We start from the raw sequence: 18,543 nt of genomic DNA, 5'->3' as shown, positions 1-18,543 counted from the left end.
AGACCAAAGAGAAAAATTCCTACTTTCTGAATACAGTTCATGTGATCTGTTTTAGATTTCTAGGTTAGGAAATCAATCACAAGTGCCTATTTCTCTCCACTGACTATAGAGGGAGTCTAGAGAACTGTAATTTGGTCAAATGAATTTAGTCTCTGTTTCAGGTCTCCTTGTTCTCAAATGGTGATACTCACTGCATTATGAAGTGAACTTCTGTAAATTGTTATGAAATCTTAGCAATATTGTGGAAGACTAAAGTTGTCACCATATTAACGAATTTGTGGCAGTGATGATGAAACTTAGCTGGCAATGCCGTCAGGAAGGACCTTTTCCAGCAATGTTCCAGAGCCTGCATAAAGCTGATAAAGGTTTCAGATGTCTAGCCCTAAAAGGCAGCTGTTGTTTTACCCTTGGATCATAGTTCTTCAGAAAAAAGGGGCTCAAGATACTGACTGGTATCCTGAGAGGGAGCACTCCAGTGTTTTTCCAAGCAGGTAATCAGTTTCCCCTTCAGTATTTCAGCAAGTCATCATTTTACAGTACTTAATCGTTTTTGTTCTGAAATACCATTTAAGAAATTATTTTTTTTGTTGTTGTTCAAGTAGGAGATTAAAGAATTCAGACTTTTATATCGCTCTGAGGAATAACTCTCCAAAGCCTTTTTGGTGAACTTAGAAATTCTGAAAGCAGAAGAAATTATTGAAGTAGAAGTCTGTAGTGACAATCATATAGATGAGAAAATAAAATGGAATATTGCAAGTTCTCTAAATGCATAGGTTAATGTGAAACAAAAAACCATTACCTAATCTTCTAAGCACTATAAAAAGGGTTTTCATACTGCAGATTCTATATATACTTTTTTTTCTTCTACTGTGTTAGAAAGTATATCAAACTGAATATCTTCCCATCAAGGACGTATTTGCCACATGCTTTTCTATAGTTGTTGTCTAATGTTACATGTAAGGCGAAAACAAATCCCTGTGCAGAATCCATTCCCGTGTATATGGGGGGTGGTAGGGAGCAGTGAGTTGAGAGTGGATCTCATTCTCCCCTCTTGGCTTGCCAGAGGGCTGTAGCATCAGTCCCTGACCATTGCCATCACATACTGTATGAGCCTTGCTCATCCCTTCCACACAACATTGCATCTGTCGGCAATGCTCTGAAGCTTAGTGCCTTTCCTACACAGCTAAGCAGGAAAGGATGAAGCCCAGAAATCCTTACATAAAACATCAGCACTGGCTCTGTTGCCAGGATACTTCCACAGTGAAAGAGGCAAAGGCAGGATTTGGTCTCTGATGTGTATTGTAGAAATCATTAGAAAGATCATTCTTTGCAGTTATTTGAAATGTGCCACATAATGGACCATTGCTGAGGAGCAATTTCCAGGGCAGTATGTTTCAGCTCGAACTGGATCAAGAGGCAGTGTTTACCTGCTTTTCTCCTTGCATTGTACACCCATAATTTGCTTCTCCCAGGCAAATTCTGTGTGAATGATGACTAGGCAGCACCCCAGAAACAGGCACTGGCATGTGCTGTGTTACAAACTGAAATACATGAGCATCGGTGTAAGACAGCCCCCTTCCTCCCCCTCCTTGCCCCCCACAAAGTAATTCCTGTAGGTGTGGCCAGCAGAACAAGCAGTGTCTGTGTTGGCTCTCATGGTTTCATAAGCAGGGTTTTGTTGTTCAGTTACACTGATTGAGGACTTTGGGGATTGTAGCAAAGCAGCTCTGTACATACATGCTGTGTTGCCTTTGTTGGGCAGTGTAGCTCCCACGGACCCTGTTACTGCAGTCATTTTCTCTGTGAGCTGACAGAGTCTTTGCTACCTCTAAAATGTGTGTGCATTTGTAGCTTGTGTCTTTGAACGATCAGGAAAACCAGAATATTTATTTTTTAATTTTTTTTTAAACTCTCGGTGGAGGGAGCAATCTAGTTTTAATAAAGAAGCAATGAAGGTAGGATATTGGTTATTTCCAGTTCTAGAAAGTGTATTCTATTTCAAACGCTTCACTTCTAACAGGAGTCTTTTATTAAATATAGGACTCTTGGGACGCCAGAAACATTGATACATTTTTTTATAGATAATCAACAGATTAATGGTCAAAGGTATCAGAGTCCAGTAACTCAAAGGACTGCTATGTTGAAATAGTAACAGATCTAAGATGAATCTGAAAAAAATAACCCCACCTTTATCGGACCAAGAAGTGACATTTGTAGTTGCAGAGATCTTTGTGCTTTGGTCTGATTTTTCAGACCACTTTTCAGTGTCTGTTGACATAATCTGTTCATCTGTTTAGCTTTACTAGTAGAAATCAATTTTTCATTAATCCACTTCTACATACCTTGCTTCATAGGCCATCAGATTTCCCTCAGACAGTTGTATATGGACAGACTGGAGATCTTCAACCATGATGTGTAATTGTCTTCTTGTTAATTTGTGCTGCCCAATGTGTTTATTCTTTCTAATTTTTGTCACCTGTCCTCAGTCCAGAACAGGGATCCTTAATTCTTCAGGATGGGGCTTTAGGCCATTTTAGAATGGAGCACTCTCAGTCCTTTATCCTGGACCAAGTTCTCTCAGGATAAAATAGTATTAATTGGGAGATGGGATTTATCTTATCCAGCTTTAGTAAATTATATGCCTAAATGCCTTACTTTTTGTTAGAGCTACTTGTCTCTGCTGTCTTTATATAAAATAAGAAGGAAGAGGCAATTCCAAAGAGTAAGAGAGCGTAACTGTTTTAGGGGCTCACCTCTACAATCTAGAATGCTTAATTCAGCCTACAGATGCACAGGAACCTAGGTGGCTACATTTAAATGAAGAATCCTACTATTTGCCAAACAGCATACAAGAGACACAATGTCTAGATTAGCTCTTAAAATGGCCAAGTGTAGAGTTAGCAGTGGGTTTCTCACACCTAGTGCAATTGCCCACACTACTGGACTTCTGGCTGCTCTGGGTTGGGTGTCTGCCAGCCACTGGTTTAAGTGAGACATCCTGCACCTGAGAAGCCTTTCCTGATGGACACTGACATTGAAATGAACAATTTCTGCAAAACTGATGCTTGGAAAAAAAGAGTTAAAAAAAGTCTTGGTCAAATTGCAACCTGCTTGCCAGACATTCAGTTTTCATTGCTGTTGCTGTTCGTGTCTGCAGAGAATTAAGTCGGTCTCCTTCACAACCAGCATCATGATTTGACACTGTGTTGGTCATGTTGCATTTGTTTCACACTTCTGACTGATTGTTTATCATCCAAATTCTGGAAGAACCACTCTAACATTGGAAGAATGCTATGTATGTGCATTATTCTGACATTACTTGAGCAATGATAAGTTGCACCCAGAGAATGAAAGTTCTGGCAGGGATAAGATATGACATAAAGTTTCAAAATGATCATTCCATGCTTAGGTTGATAATGAAGCAAAAGGCTGGAGTCCCAATGCCATCAATCACCACACAAGATGCAGTAGTCCCAGGCAACAGGTTGAGCCTGTTCTTTTATTATTACACAGCAAAGACAGCCAGAGGCATGAAAATAACACACACAGCATCCAAGAGCCGTGAGATTTTATAAATGACAAGAGTTGGTATCCGTTGATATTTCTGTTGTAGGTGTGTTCTCTAAACTCAATTTATCACAGTTAGGTCACAATCCATGACCTACAGAATACCCTGTGCTCACCCAGTCTCTGTGTCTCCTGTTTTCCTTCCCCCACATCAGCTCCTAGTTCTTATTGTGTTTGTAGTCAGTGGGAACAGTGCCTCCATGCAAAGCACCAAAACTCAAATATGGCTACAGTTCTGTGGGAAAGGGAGCAGTTCCAAGGCTGCAGAGTGATATTTTCACAAGAAAATAGATACATATAGCTTGGCAAATAAGAGTTAAACTACTGTTGTATCCAAGAGTTATTTAAAATGGATAGACTGTTTCCTGTGCAGAATTGAACAAATTAGTCACTTAGATACAATAAAGGTATGAAGAGCTGCAATATTTTATTTAAGAGCTGCTAAAACCACTCCATAAATTACTATTTAATAATATTTCCTTTAATTTGTTCTCTGCTGGTATTGCTTAGGTCATCTGAGTTGGTTTCTTTGGAAGACAAGAGTAAGTTTTCTGAACTTTACTGCATGAATAATCTGCAACCTTAAAATAAAGGAATAAAGTGACAAGGTCCTCTTACATGTTTAGATTGGAAAATTTCAAGAGTTAGATTGTAAATAATAGAAAGAATTTAAAGAGCCATCATGCGTTGATGAAGGCTCAAATTCTGAGACTATCACAACATAACTACCCATTGTTTTTTTAAAAAATGTCACCATATTGTCTAAGAGCTGTATAGAGAATATATCATATCAACCAACAATATTTAAACTGCTGGTATTTGGAGTCGGAGTACTACAGAGATGAACTTACAGTATTTTATGATAAGTACCTATTTTTAATATACACATTATCTTGTTCTCAAAATTCTTTGTATTCTACATGTGCAATAACTTGCTGGTGCTTCACTGGTGCCTATTCTGTCACTTCCCAGGATGCTCACTCTTGAGGTACTGTGCTAAACTGCTTTTGAAAACTGGACCATGTAATCTGTTTTGTAGTGAGACAGCAGCTCTAGTAGGCTATTTCGCTTGACATAAAGTCAATTGATTGTTTTTTTAGTGACAAAAATACTTCTGGACTCATGGTACAATTTTAGGACTTCTTTATATCATATATTGTCTGAAGATAAAGATTTGTGCTCACAGTGTGTTACTGTAGTGTTTCAAACTTTATTTGTACATTTAAGACACTGCTAGTTTTTAATCAGACATCCTGGTTTTTATCAAATCAAACATTATGTATAAATATATATTAGCAGAAATATATCTGCTAATAGATTAATATCTACCTTACCTGGAGTATGTGAATGGTAGATGCATATAACAAAAGATGACACCGTAGGGCTGTATTCCAGATAAGTGTGAATAGGATGTCCGTTGTGTAAAACTTAATGTTATTAAATAGCATTAGGCAAATCTACCTTAATTTATTGGGTTTTAGTCATCATGATGCCTTCTACATTATCAAAGTAAGCTATTAAAAGATAATGATCCAGTAATTAATAATTTATGAGATTGGCTTTAAAATAATTGTATTTTTAGGTTGTTAAATAAGCATTGGGTTCCTTTCTTCCCTGCTATATTTTGATAGCAATCTCTGTTTTAGACAAGTTCAGAATATTTCTTGTAATCCTTAAAGCTTAATTTTCACATTTTTTTGCCATCACGATGACTGGGATTTGTTAATACGGTTATTGAAAATCAAGAATCTGACCTCTTCAGACCTGTTGAAAATGAGATCTTGAAGAAGAACACATATTACAGACATCATGGTAAAATCCAAAGACACAGCAATGTCACCACAGCTGCGCTCTATCAGACCAATTGGCTGATCATTAGCCATTGTGTGTGATGCACCTCTGCTCCAAATTTGTTTGGTTTACTACGGTCATATGTACCACGTGACTTTATGTCTTGTCTTCAGTTTAATCTATACAGCATCCTTCCTGTAGTAGAAATGTGGTCAAGACTGCAGGCGCCCTCAAGAATACAACTTGCAGATCTGTCAATATGCTTGAGACAGATGAGAACTTACTTTTGCTTTGCAGAGATAAGAGCAAACCCCCCAAAGAATTTATCAGCAATTACATTGTCCTATTCTCAGGGGAACTGAAGGCTATATCTTCCTCACTGCTTTGCAGGAGACTTTGACGTATTTGAAAATGCTTCCCCTATCCATCAGTCTTTTCTCCTCAAGACTAAAAACACCCGTTTTTCAATATTTCTGTACTTGCAATTTTTTTCTTCTCCTTCTTTTTTTTTTTCTTTTCTGTCCTCTGGACTGTTTCCCATCTTCCTTGACATGAAATTCTCAAAACTGGGCACAGTACTCCTGAATAAACCTTACTGTAGCTGAAGGTGAGAGGACCTGTATCTCATATGCTTACTCTTCCCGCCTATTATGATGCTTGCTTTTCTTTTGCAATAGTATCATTGGCTGAAGATAATGATTAGACATCCCTCACGAATCCCCATTACCTCCATTGTATTTTCACTAGGAATTCTGCCTAGGCATTTACTCCCCATTTTGTATTTTTACAGCTGATTGTGGCATTTTGCACCAGGAAGATGCCATATATTTTGGAAAGCCAAGGAGAAGCAGTGGCAGGGGGATTAGGGAGTGGTAGATAAGGAGGAGGGGACTTCAGTTCCCCCGCGACTGTACTGCTCTGTTGTGGGATGCAATTAAGCAAAACTCGCGTTTGTGTCTCTTGCTAATTCATTTCTTCCCACAGACAGATTCACATTTCCAAACAGCGTAACATGATTGTAATAGCATGTGGTTCAAGTATGAGTTAAGATTTAGCAGCAGGAGCTGCATATGGCTGTAAAGCTATAGACCATCACCCCGTTCAAGACCAGATCCCTTTTTTTTCACACTGTTCTAGAAGTCTGTATGTGTCAGTGTCAAAAGTCTTTTTTTAAGATCATGAAAGCTATATCTACCATTTCTGCCCAAGGAGCAGTACCTGTTACTCTGTCATGAAAAGAAATAGGATTAGTTTGGCACAATTTCTTCCTGAAAAGTCTTGACAATTATTTATCACCTTCGAAGAACTACATGTAGGTGGTTTGATTGCTGGTCCCAACACCCTTCTAGGAATTAAAAATAGAAAGACGTGGAGTTACAGTTTTGTGGGTCTTCCTCCTTCTTTTTTACAAAAAGATGTAATGGCCTAATTGAGCAAAAGAGAACTTAGGTTCGGAAATTAACAACATGTAACTATCTAAAAATCTAAATCATAGATACTTTTCTGAAACTGTCTGTCCTTTCTAAGTTTCCTTTCTCCATGAAGTCTCAAAGGTGTAGCCATTATTAGCCATGAATCTGCTTCATTGGTTCCCTCAGTATCCTAGGTTTCATTTCATCAGGCTCTGCCAGTTGAGAATGGCTGCTTCATCTAAGTTTTACCTGACCTGTTCTCTGCCTGCTCTACTGCACATTCTTTAGCCCTATCACTGACGTTATTTATATTAGTCATTAATCACAGGTAATCTTTCTGCAGTAGAGACTGAGGCAAAAAAAGCACTAACTGCCTTGGGTTTTTTATGCATCATATACTATTAGCTTTCCTTCCTCCCCACATAGTGGAAAGAGTCTGTCTGCTTTTGGTCTTCCTCTTATTAACACACTTACAGGAAGTTTTCTTGTCACCTCTAATGTCCCTGACTGTATCTTGTTTTCTAGACTGACTGCTTTGCTTTGCTGTTAGATGCTGTTTTTCTGTGTTCATCCTTAACAGTTTAATCTAGTTTTCACCTTCTGTACAATTCTATCTCAAGTAGCAGACCATTGACAAGTCATGGCTTAATCAAAATGATCTCTGATTATACTTACTATTTTTCTTTTTCGTTAGAACAAGTCGTGCTTGCATTCTTAGTATTCTTAATTTAATCTTTACCAGTTCTCCTGAACTCCTTTTCCCTTACCATTTCTTGCCATAATATAAAATTTATTAATTCTGTGAGTTTATTAAAATCTGGATTTTTTAAGACCATTACTGTTAATTTTTTGTTGCTTGTCTTTCTTGCTGTCCTAAGCTTCACAAATTAGATCATTTCACTCAAGTTGTATTCCACCTCCTATATGTTTCACACAAGTATCTGCATAGTTCCATGTTCTGGATGCACTGCTAGTTCATTTAAGAAACTGTCATCTTGAACTTTATTGTAGACTACATTGTTGACTTATTTTAAAAATATATTTTCTCCTTTCTTTTATATAATTATCCACAGACTTCAGTAAGTCCATATAATATTAATCAGAGCAAGTGCATATACATTTTTGATTATATAAAACCATGCATACTTCGTTCCTAACGTATCTTTATGAACAATCTATCATAGTCTCAGTCTAGCCTCTATTACACCAAATATGTATCATTTTGATTAAATAATGGTGTAAAACTTCACGGTTTGTTCTTGGTTCTCCTCTGATATTCATTGTCTGTGTCCCTATGATTTATATCTGTGGTGAGCTTATGTCATTAGCTTTCACGTAACCTAACATAAAGCCATGCTCACTTCCCTTATTTTAACTATCTAGAAACAGCAACTAGCCTAACAAGACTGAATTTGGTTTAACTAACTTAACATGTAGGGTCATTTCAGCCATCTGACTAGGATCCCATCATAGTCAGTGGAGATTCAGTCAATACATTAAAATTGTTAATTTATTTTAGTTGCACTTCGTTTGGCCAAAAGTAGGAGTCTGACTACTTCTTCAATGAGATAAGGCTTCATTTAAGTGCAACAGAAAAAAAGAATCCAATGATGAAAGCTTCTGTTGTCCACTGAGGCAACAGATTCCTGCCACATTTTTTCAATAAATATTTCCTAGATAGAGCATATGATAAAACACAGCTTACAAACACATACATATTAGACTAGTCAACCAAACTTATTGACCTCCAAGGATGAAGGAATCTCTTCCATTAGTAGGGCATAGTAGGGCAAGTTCTCTCAACCATCCTCTGTTTGAGCTAGTAGCAGTCAAGAAAAGATTGTGTTTTCTCCACTGTCATTAATAGTTGCATACATGGAAGACCTGCTTGTACTTCCATGTGCTATGTGGTACTCATTCATGCACAGGAATATGTAGACTCTTAAGTGTGTAGGTAGGTGTTCAACACTGGGGATAAGGCACATTTAGACTCCTAATATTGCACACCTGGTGCTTATTTGTCTGATTTGTTTTGAGGTGTCTTTGTGGTTTTGTCTTATGTTTGTGTTCAGCCAATGTTTTAACAAATATTGCTAAGTTCTACTGCACTTGCTTAGCTGAAAGTATGTGGACTGGACTCGGGGAACTGGTAGTAGTAGAGATACTGTTGGACACCACATTTTTTAATTTCTGATTTTATGGAAAGTAAAATAAATAAAAAGTGAAAGATAAAGTACTGAAAAAGGCATAGGAAGGAAAGACTCCTTCCTGAATATGTTTTTGGTCACAGTGAGACACAACCAATTGGGTATAGCAAGCATTTGGCATTGGCTGTGGGAAACTAAGCCTCCCACAGATTATATCGGTGATGAAGTCACAACCACTTTCTATACGGTTCCTATATTGCTATGGGTTAATAGATGTCATACTGATTTCTTTGATGTATGGATATAGGTAAAGCAATTAGTGTATATACTTTTTTAATTGGAAAGGTTCTGTTGTCTGTAGTAAAACAGCAGGGTGGTTACTCTATGCATGTAGTTTGAAAAGTTAAGACACAAGACAGTAGAGCTGCTGGATATGAAGCTGTCTTCTGCTCAGTGCTAACTGCTGGTCTGGAAGGACTCCTGGGACAGAACGAGCCAGAACTCTTTGTCTTGTTTCTTAGCTCTTTATTAGTTTCTTGTTTCAGTTTGGTTTTATTGCTTTATTTTCTTTTATTGTGTTCCAGATAAAATGCATCATCAGAGGGACCCTTGTGTAAACCCAACAGAATTTTTCTCTTTATTTCAAAACTCACAGTTCACAGAGCATTCCTTGGACACTTGCACACAGTAGATTCTCCACCATTAACTCAGATATCCAAAACCTGTAATTTTTCTTCTCTTGCAGAATCAAGTGAACATGAAGAGAAGAGTACAGGTGTCTCAGGTGAGGTATCTTCCACCCAACCTTGTCCTGCACCAGGATATACTCAGCCTGAAGAGGCGAAGGAAGAAATGGATGTAACAAAGCAGACTAAACCTGAAGAGAATGATGACTTGGGCCCACTGCCTGATAACTGGGAAATGGCTTATACAGAAAAGGGGGAAGTCTACTTTATTGAGTGAGTCTTATTTCTTCTCTTTCTGATAGCTGTATCGTATTTAACTGGGTGGGGAAATGGTTTGTACGGTGGAGTGGAGCACTGCACTCCTTCTCATTAAAACAGCAGGAATGTTCTGGCTGTCAAGGCTCCTGAGAGCTTGGTGGCAAATCCTGCATTACTGATTTACATTGAAGCATGCTGGTTTTTAAGGTAGGTAACTGGACTGCTTAGCACTTTGATGGCAGCAATTAAAGCTGCTGTTTCTTCTGTCGAAAGCAACGCTTTTCTGCTGTTCTGGTGCTTATGAGAAAGGAGTACAATTGCTGGGTTCTTCCTTACGTGGACAGAGGTGGAGAGGGTTGAGCTTTTTGCCAATTTAAGGAAAGATAGGCAGGGTAAAAACTAACTAGTGAACAGTAAAGAGAGGCTATGCTATATTTAGAAATAATAAAATAAAGGAGTGGACAATAATGAGAATTAATTCTGTGTAGAAACTTTTCCTTGTTGGTAGGCTATACATACCTGTTGCTACTGTTGCTAATTAGCCAACTCATTGAACAACTGGATATGAAGGTTCTTTCTTCTCTTAGTGCTGCCATTAATACATGAATTACCAGAATAAGGACAAAGGAAATGAGTGAGTTCATATAACATCATGTTTCACAAAAAAAATAGAAAAAGGAAAAAACAACATCTTCATCAGCAGAACACACTACAGAGGTAGCAGTAGCATTTATGTTTGATTTAAGAAACTGCCTCAAACAATTTGGAGTGTTGGACATTATTCTGATTATTAGTAGGTAAAAATAACATTTGGTGGTGTCACTTCTGCTTTAAGTCCATTTTTTCATGTAAAATTTTATGACTGTCACATGAACTGTAAACAAATTTTAAGAATAAAGTTTGTGCATGTGATTTTTCGTGAACACTTGTATGACCAACTGTAGCTTTTGGCATATACTTGGCTGAAAAGAGCAGTGACTACTAAAACATAAGTGTCTTTGCTGAAAAGGGCAAAAATATGCTTATTCTAGAAAAAGAGTAATTATAGCAACTTTGCCCAAGCAAGCAGAGAAGAATTAGGATGACCTCAGGGCTACCTCAAACCCTTGTTTCCTTCTTACCTCACTCCCAAATTTAATTTTTCTGCACATATTGAATGCTCTGACAGAGAGAATACATTATGTGGCATTTTTATTTTATTTGTTGTAACAAAAACCTGTGATACATTTGGGGGGTGGGGGACAGGATCATGGGTAGGTCACTAACACACCAAATGGTGACAATGGTAAATACTGCAGCAGGCAATTTAATAGAAAATAAATGTATATTTTTTAACAAATACAGTGAATGCAAGTAGCCCTGCCACTCTATGGAGCAGCTATTCCACTCCACAAATTCCTTTGATGATACAGCTTACTTCCTTTCCTGGAAATGCTCTGGTTTACACTGCAGTTCTGACAATGCTCATCATTCACTTCCACTAAATGAATGTTATGTAAAACAGAGAAATCAATCAGAGTTGCAGACTGGATAGAAAGACTCTTGTAAAGGCTCCTTGCCTTTGGGATTATATTCCTGAATAATGTAATTGCAATAAAGTGCAATTACACATCTGTAAAAATACCAGAATATTTACCAGAATCCTAGCAAAGGAACAACTCTTTGATCGTTTGAGTTTTCACATTGCACAGTCTTCACAGGGTTAAGTAGGAATGTAATGCTGTGGGGATGCTGTTAAATTGCCTCTTTGTTTACAAGTCACTTTGGTTAATGGCATGAAGAGACTCCATTTGCTTTCAAAAAAACCGGAAAGATAAAAAGACAACAAAAACCTATTTGTCTAACAACCTCTCCCCTAACAGTAGTAAAGATTGTACTAGATTATTAAATAATAGATGAAAAACAAACATTTTTAAAGTGTACATCACAATGGGTGGGAAAAAAGTCATACTAGGCAGCATCTTTTATTGCTTTATTTGAGGCTCATGTGAATTGTGCCTTTAAACCTTAAGGACTTCAAGCAGTAAGTGATCTCAAGTTCCAGGTTGCCACAGGTATACCCAAAGGTCTTAGATTTCATGACAGCATTTTCAATCATTCACCTCAAACTAACCTCTAAAATTTGTATCGAGCTCATTTATCAAAACTGCCATCAGAAGTAACCTGGCAGATTTACAGTGTTAGAGGGAGTGACTTCATGAGAAAAAAGATAACTGTCTGTAGACAGTATTATTTATTTGTTAATCATTAATGGCCCAGTTAGCATTTTGTAAAGCACACTGGAAGAAATTTCCTCTGCCTCAAGGACTAAAAAGAAAAAAAAAAATAATGATATACTAGATTCACTGGATAATTCAGAGGATGGTTGTATTTTAGAGCATGGCTTGGTGTATTTCTTCCTTTTTTCCCCTTTTTTGACCATAGGTGCATGACCTTATATTTACCATTCACAGACAGAAGAGGAAGAACATCCCTTCTTACTGCATAATACTTACCACTGCTTTTCAGGAAGAGCTACTTAAGTACATTTCTTGGGCTGTTTCCAGCCATCCTTACATACGAATCCGAATTTTCAAATACAGGCACACATTACACAAATAGGAGTCCATCTCCTACATTTGCTTTCATTGAGAACATATGTTAATGAGAACATGCAATAATTAAAACACTATATATAAATCAGAAGACCACCAAAAAAACCTCCAGTTCTGCTCCTTCTTTCCTACTTTAAACATGGCTGATGAGGGTGACCTATTTTGGCAGGCTTAAATAAACTGTAGCCATAACTGATTTTTAGTTTTTCCTTCTCCCAGGGTTAAGGAAAGGCTACAATTCCCCAGAGCGTTCAGACCTCAACTTGCCAACTGCTCTCAAACCACATGCTAGAGACATGAGTGTAGTGTTGTCCTCACAAAGTCAGCAGACACTGACTGTGTTGGATCCCAGGCAATTGATGTTTGCTGTGTTGGTCCAGTGCAGTGTTGAAGGGAATACAAAAGGACCAAGATTCTTGGTGCATCTGCTATCACGTGCAGTCAGGCTTAAATGCGGCCCTCACCCAACTCTTCAACTCTTATCACATACACCATTACATTATAGACTGTCCTGTAGCATTGGTTACACATTATGATACTTATTTATAAAAAACAGAATTGATTTTGCTTCTCTCCAGCCCTCTACCCACCTATAGACAGCAGAGCTCTCTGGAAGGCGTGCGGGGAGAGTAAGACATTAAACCAGGAAGAGCTGCAGTTCGTTAAGCTGAGCTACAACTAAGCCTTGATGAATAGTCTCAAGGATTTTACATAGCCCATAACAAAAGCTATTTAACTCTATACTGTTCAAAAGCACATATGGTTTCCTTTGCTTATAGTACATTAGTAATTGTTTTGCTAGTGGAGAAAAGTCTAGAAAAAAATCAAATCTCTGTAATATATCCTTAAACGATCATCCTCTTTGACTTGTGGTGATGATTTTTAGGAGAATTTGGCCACATGAGGTTTAACAAACCACTTTCCAGTACATCTCATAAACATTCAGTCTCTTCCTACTTTTAACACCTACTTCTCTGAGCAGCATAGTCAGCATTGTTTTTTGGACTTGTTGCAATATCTTTTCTAGTTGTTAAAGCTGCTTTTTTTATGAGAGCGTCATAAAAGACTAAAAAACAGCTATAAAATAGGCCTTTTCCAAGGACTTTCCTCTTCACAGTAAAAAACAGCCATTAAGTTTTTGAATACAGCTGGTGCTATTTCAGGTGTTACCTGAAAAGAAGTACAGCTACAAATTGGAAATATAAAATCCTGACCTAGATTGGTTCTAAGACTATTGCTACTGACTTCAATGGGATCAGTATTTCTTTTTAGTAGTTTTTAATGTAGGAAAGCCTTTTGATTGCATGGCATGTTTATCCTAACATCTTGCTTACCTGAGGAATCATGATACATTTAGCTTTTCCTGGTTGCTCCATCAGTTCACCATCAGAAAGCAGGATATATTAGTTAAGCCTGGCTACACCATTAGATTTGATAACTTTATCTTTTGTACTAGAAGGTACTAAAAGTACCTACTGAAGATTACTTCCATATCCTGCAGTAATTACCCAATCTCTTATAAACTAGCTTGGCACTTCCTGTGAGTATGTTACATCATCAGTGTATCAGTGCATAATATTGAAATTCGCCATGTTTTCGCTGTATGGTAGTTTCTGCTACTTTAATTAAGTAGCAGTTAAGATGAAGGATTTTTTTTTTTTTCACATGCTGCTTTAATATTCACTTCTGATGGGATTCTTCTTCCTTAGGAAACAAGCCATCTTGTATCAGTATGACTGTGTGGATAATTCTGAATCATCAGGGACTTTGTGAATATGATTGTAGATGTCCATAATACTTTTTCCTTGTTTATATGTTGTACTGAATTCATCAATTCTGGTCAACAGAACAATGATCAGATCTCTAATGTTCTTTGGACTTCAACTTGACATACAGGGGGACAGACAACAGAAAAAATCTCTCTTGGTTTCTTTCTCCTGAGATCACTTTCTTGCCTCACAACAATTTAATTAGGAATGGGGAGATGGTAGAAGTGGAAAGAATTTGGGTAATGTTGAATTTTTTCTTCTCTTATCTTTTGATGTTATAAAGACATTCTCAGTCTGTACTAGTGGTGTATTGTTCCTTGCTCTCACTTGCTGCTTTTATCTATGCTGACATCCAGGTCAAACTGCCATCTTAACTCCTGTTGACTTCCTCACTTTCTTATTTCTTGTCTTTCCCCCAAAGGTGTCTGCTGCTCTGCTCTGCAGAATTCCTCTTCCAACACCTTTCCTCTGATGTTTATAGTGGTATTATAATCTTTCTCCTTTGTATTTATTGAACTAGAAGATTCAGCTCACTTGGCTTGCCATATAGCATTAGGTATCTAGTTTAAACCAGTTGCCAAGACTCCTTCTGTGGTCAATGGAGAGAGAGAATTACCTCCAGAGGATGATTCATCCTGTACAAAGATAAGGGCAGAATTAATTTGCTTAAATGTAGGTGCTTCTACCAGTAAAGATGCCCTCGGATATCCAAGGGTACATCTGCAGTAGTATGTACTTTGTGTCAGGAGTACACATTTGAAGCAAATCTTCTGGTTGTCTCCATGCACTGTGAATTGGTTCATGTTTCAGAGTACATGAACTGGATTCCTTTCAGGTGAAACTAAAATGAAAGTTGATCTCTAGGAGTGCACTCTATTGTCTCCAACCCCTAAACCCCTGAACTCAGTCCATGAGACCAGATTTGAGTTAAAACCAGTCTGAATTCATTCTGATCTAAACCATGTCCATATATAAATTAGCAATATCAGTAGACTGCAGAGTGAAACATTTGGTGCTGATGACCCATCATCCACAGCTACTAGGTGTTTTCAGGTGCCATGGGCTGCATGCCTGTGAATGGCTTGTAGTGCATTAAGTGAGCTCTTGCTGTGTGTCACCTGGTTTAAATTCAAGTGAAAGAAGCTTACAAGCTGGGAGAATGCTCGGTGTGTAAATGAAGATTGAAAAGTGACCTCCTGATCTGAGCCAAATCACTACTGTAGAGGCATACTAATAGCCCAAGACATCTCCATGAATGTAGCAGATATGACACAGAACCTGTCAAAACCAGCACCCTTCTGGAGTGGCAGCCAGAGGCCATTTGGGAGATGCCATAACACCTAGTATGACACTAAGAGCATATGGTTAGGTCTCCAGTCCCACTGGAAGATAGGTAAGATAAATTATTCTGTATAGGTGCCTCTTCCTTGAACAGAGAAGAATCCTACACGCAATGAGCTGTATGATTTCTAGATGGCTGAAGTCACATGAGATTAAGCCCATTCTTTGTCAGAAATTAACTGTTTGAGTAAAAGAGAGTGACTTAAACAGCAGAAATTACTGTAGGAGACTTTAGGCATTTATATTTTCCAAAAAAAAATCCTACATAAGTATCTTCTGCCCCTGCGAATGCCTAGAGGCACCACTGCTGTATTTGGGTTGAGGTCATCTGGGATTCACAGGATAGGCACCCCCAAACCTCTGTCTCTTAAGGACCACATACTCTGAGCACATCTAACAGACTGAGAGCAAGAGGTGCAAGGCAAACTAGCAGTCATAGGTGCTGCCATTCATACCATAGCCCAAAGACAGCTCCCTTTTGTACCTGTCCCTCCATGTGTGCAAGATGTTTGGGTAGCAACCTACAAAGGATGAATTGCAGAATTGTCATTTTAATGCTCTTTTTTTCTGTCACAAGCAAATTACTTGAAAGTCATTATTGTGCTATCTGAAACGCTCTGCAGATCTACGAATCAGGCATACAAAAAAGAGGGAGGAGTAAGCATTTTAGAAGTTAGGTGGCTACAGTGCACTTTGTTTTCTGTCTCATATACTCCCCTTTGCTCAAGCTGTTATATTGAGGACCATCTTGAATGTAATGTATTCACAATAAAAACCCAAACAAACCCATATGTGCTGTCCCCAAACACACTGAAGCAGCACATTGGTAAATACCCATCTTGAAATGCCTTTCACAATAACGTGCAAATTACATACCTTGCAAGAGTTACAATTTAGAATAGGTTTGCAGTGTTTTCAAAAGACATTAAGGCTGTCAGTAACCGCTTTCTATATTCCGTTCAAAAAAGTTTCAAGATATTGTCCAAGGAATTTTTTAGTACAAGAAACTTTATCTGCCAAAGTGCTTTAAACTGACAGATTGCTAACACAAATACTAAGTAAAATAATATAATGTAATATACTGTCTAACAAATAATTATAATAAAATTACACTACATTCTTAAATAAGAAAATCCACACTCCTAATATTTTTTACTTTTTAAAGATATGGAGTATCCACTGAGATTCCCAGAGAGGCTCTGATCCTGGTATATAGTTCCAGTGGTGATAACAGGGAACTAGGGCATAAACAGTCTCTGCAAAGCCTTAAAAGCAGACCTACAAAGAAAATCTGAACAGGAGGTTGAGTCAGGGTTTCTGGGAAATATTCTGAGCTTTCTTTCACACTGTTTAAACCAGCTGAGGAATATTATTTCCACATATGTTTAAAATTGTCTATAACCAATACAGGAGGACTCTGGTTATAACAAACTGTTTCTGCTGGGTGTAAATACTTGGCAAAAAAGGAGGATTTAAGTTAGCTCAGCAATAATTATTTTATTGACTTTTGGCTGCAATATTAAGCTCCACTGCTTTACTGAGTGACTTTTTCTTTTTTCTAAATTGTTTTTCAAATTTGAAATACACTTCAGGCCTGTAAGTGCTATTCCCATGCTCCACCTGCTTGAAGCAAAACCAAAGGGATCCTTCGTTGACTGCTTTCAAACTTTCCAAAATTCGGAATTTGCTCTTGATTTTAAGACAGATTCAAAGACATGCATAGCTGATTTTCTAGCACTTATCTCTTATCTCAATAGTCCTAGCTAGTAATCAATATCATTGAAATTGTGTAAGGATGGACTTTCTAAACCTGCCCTTTAATGATGAGCTATGGTTATTGCTGAGTAATGAAGCAGTGACCAGAGGAAAATGCTGGTGGAGCCACAGCTGTATTTCTCACATGATGCTTTTGTTGCATCACTTCACTCTCATTCAGTCAGTGACAACTGCTCCAACTGCCTGTTTGTGCATTTATTCCACAACTGCTGCTGCTATCTGTCTGCAATTCATTCATAACTAATCTGTAAATCCCCAGCCCCTTTTGCTTCTGGTGTCTATAAGACTTCCCAAATGGACACACATGATTAGACCTAGTGGTGACGCAGACAGGTTATACACTGTACATTTTACAAGGTTTTCAGTGCTTAAAAAGCATTAACATGTGCAGCTCATGCAGCAGATAAGTGTTACTATTACTTTTCCTATTGGTGTTAATTTGGCCATTTTACTATTTCTTCTGTCTTCTTTCCCACAGTTAAAGCTTTCCTATCAACGCCTCTTTTAAACTATGTTAAAATCTGTTTAGGAGATAAATATTTTTTCCCTTTAGCTTTTACAGATTCTAGTCCATTGTAGACCTGAAGGGAATAGGCAGAGCCCTGGAACACAAGGGAGGTGGCATGTTTCCTGAGATGTCCCTGCAGCCTGCCCTGGGACATTCAGCAAACTGGCACCACCATGCTTTTGTTCTTCTTCTCATTCCCAATGTGTCCTAGCTGTGCGGGTAAGAAATCTCCTCTCCTGTTTCTGTGGTTGGCTAACACCAATTCTAGTCCTTACTGGAAGACAGGGAACAGGAGGTTACTCTGAACAACACTGCATAGTGCTAGCATGTCACTGGCTATGGCAAAAGCAGCATCACTCCAAAACCCACAAGTTGCAAGCTGACAGGAGGTTAGAAGAGTACCCTGCCAAATAAACCTCCTGGGTAGGACAGAAGTAGACGTGTATAAAAAAACAGTATGCTGTAATCCAGGGCTACTTATTTCCCTCTTTTACTGAGAGCAGCACAACAGCAGTCATGTCTGTCCTCGTTGTAGGAGTGTTTGTGTGTTGTGTACCTGGTTGCTAAGAAGGTTGAAGCAGTCAGCGCTGTGTAGCACTAAAGAGGACCTTGATGGTACTGTAGAGGTGTTAGGAGACAGGGGCGGTTGGTTCTGCCTTCTTTCAGATAGGGTCAGTCTTCAGAGCAGGAAAAG

At 38.1% G+C, this 18,543-nt stretch overlaps 1 protein-coding gene across 10 annotated transcripts in view; it reads left to right on the top strand.

Moving 5' to 3' along the window:
- MAGI2 (membrane associated guanylate kinase, WW and PDZ domain containing 2) overlaps positions 1–18,543 on the top strand; it is a 763,796-nt gene that overhangs the window by 507,678 nt on the left and 237,575 nt on the right. For all 10 annotated transcript variants that reach the window (XM_074827889.1, XM_074827888.1, XM_074827887.1 and 7 more), the window contains one exon: positions 9,663–9,876. In XM_074827889.1, the coding sequence (XP_074683990.1) occupies positions 9,663–9,876 (214 nt within the window). The remainder of the gene's footprint in view (positions 1–9,662; positions 9,877–18,543) is intronic.

The sequence above is a fragment of the Strix aluco genome, chromosome 5 (assembly GCF_031877795.1).
Source record: "Strix aluco isolate bStrAlu1 chromosome 5, bStrAlu1.hap1, whole genome shotgun sequence".
Lineage (NCBI taxonomy): Eukaryota > Metazoa > Chordata > Aves > Strigiformes > Strigidae > Strix > Strix aluco.
Note: the sequence above shows the minus strand (reverse complement) of the source record. Positions and strands in the feature narration are given on the sequence as shown.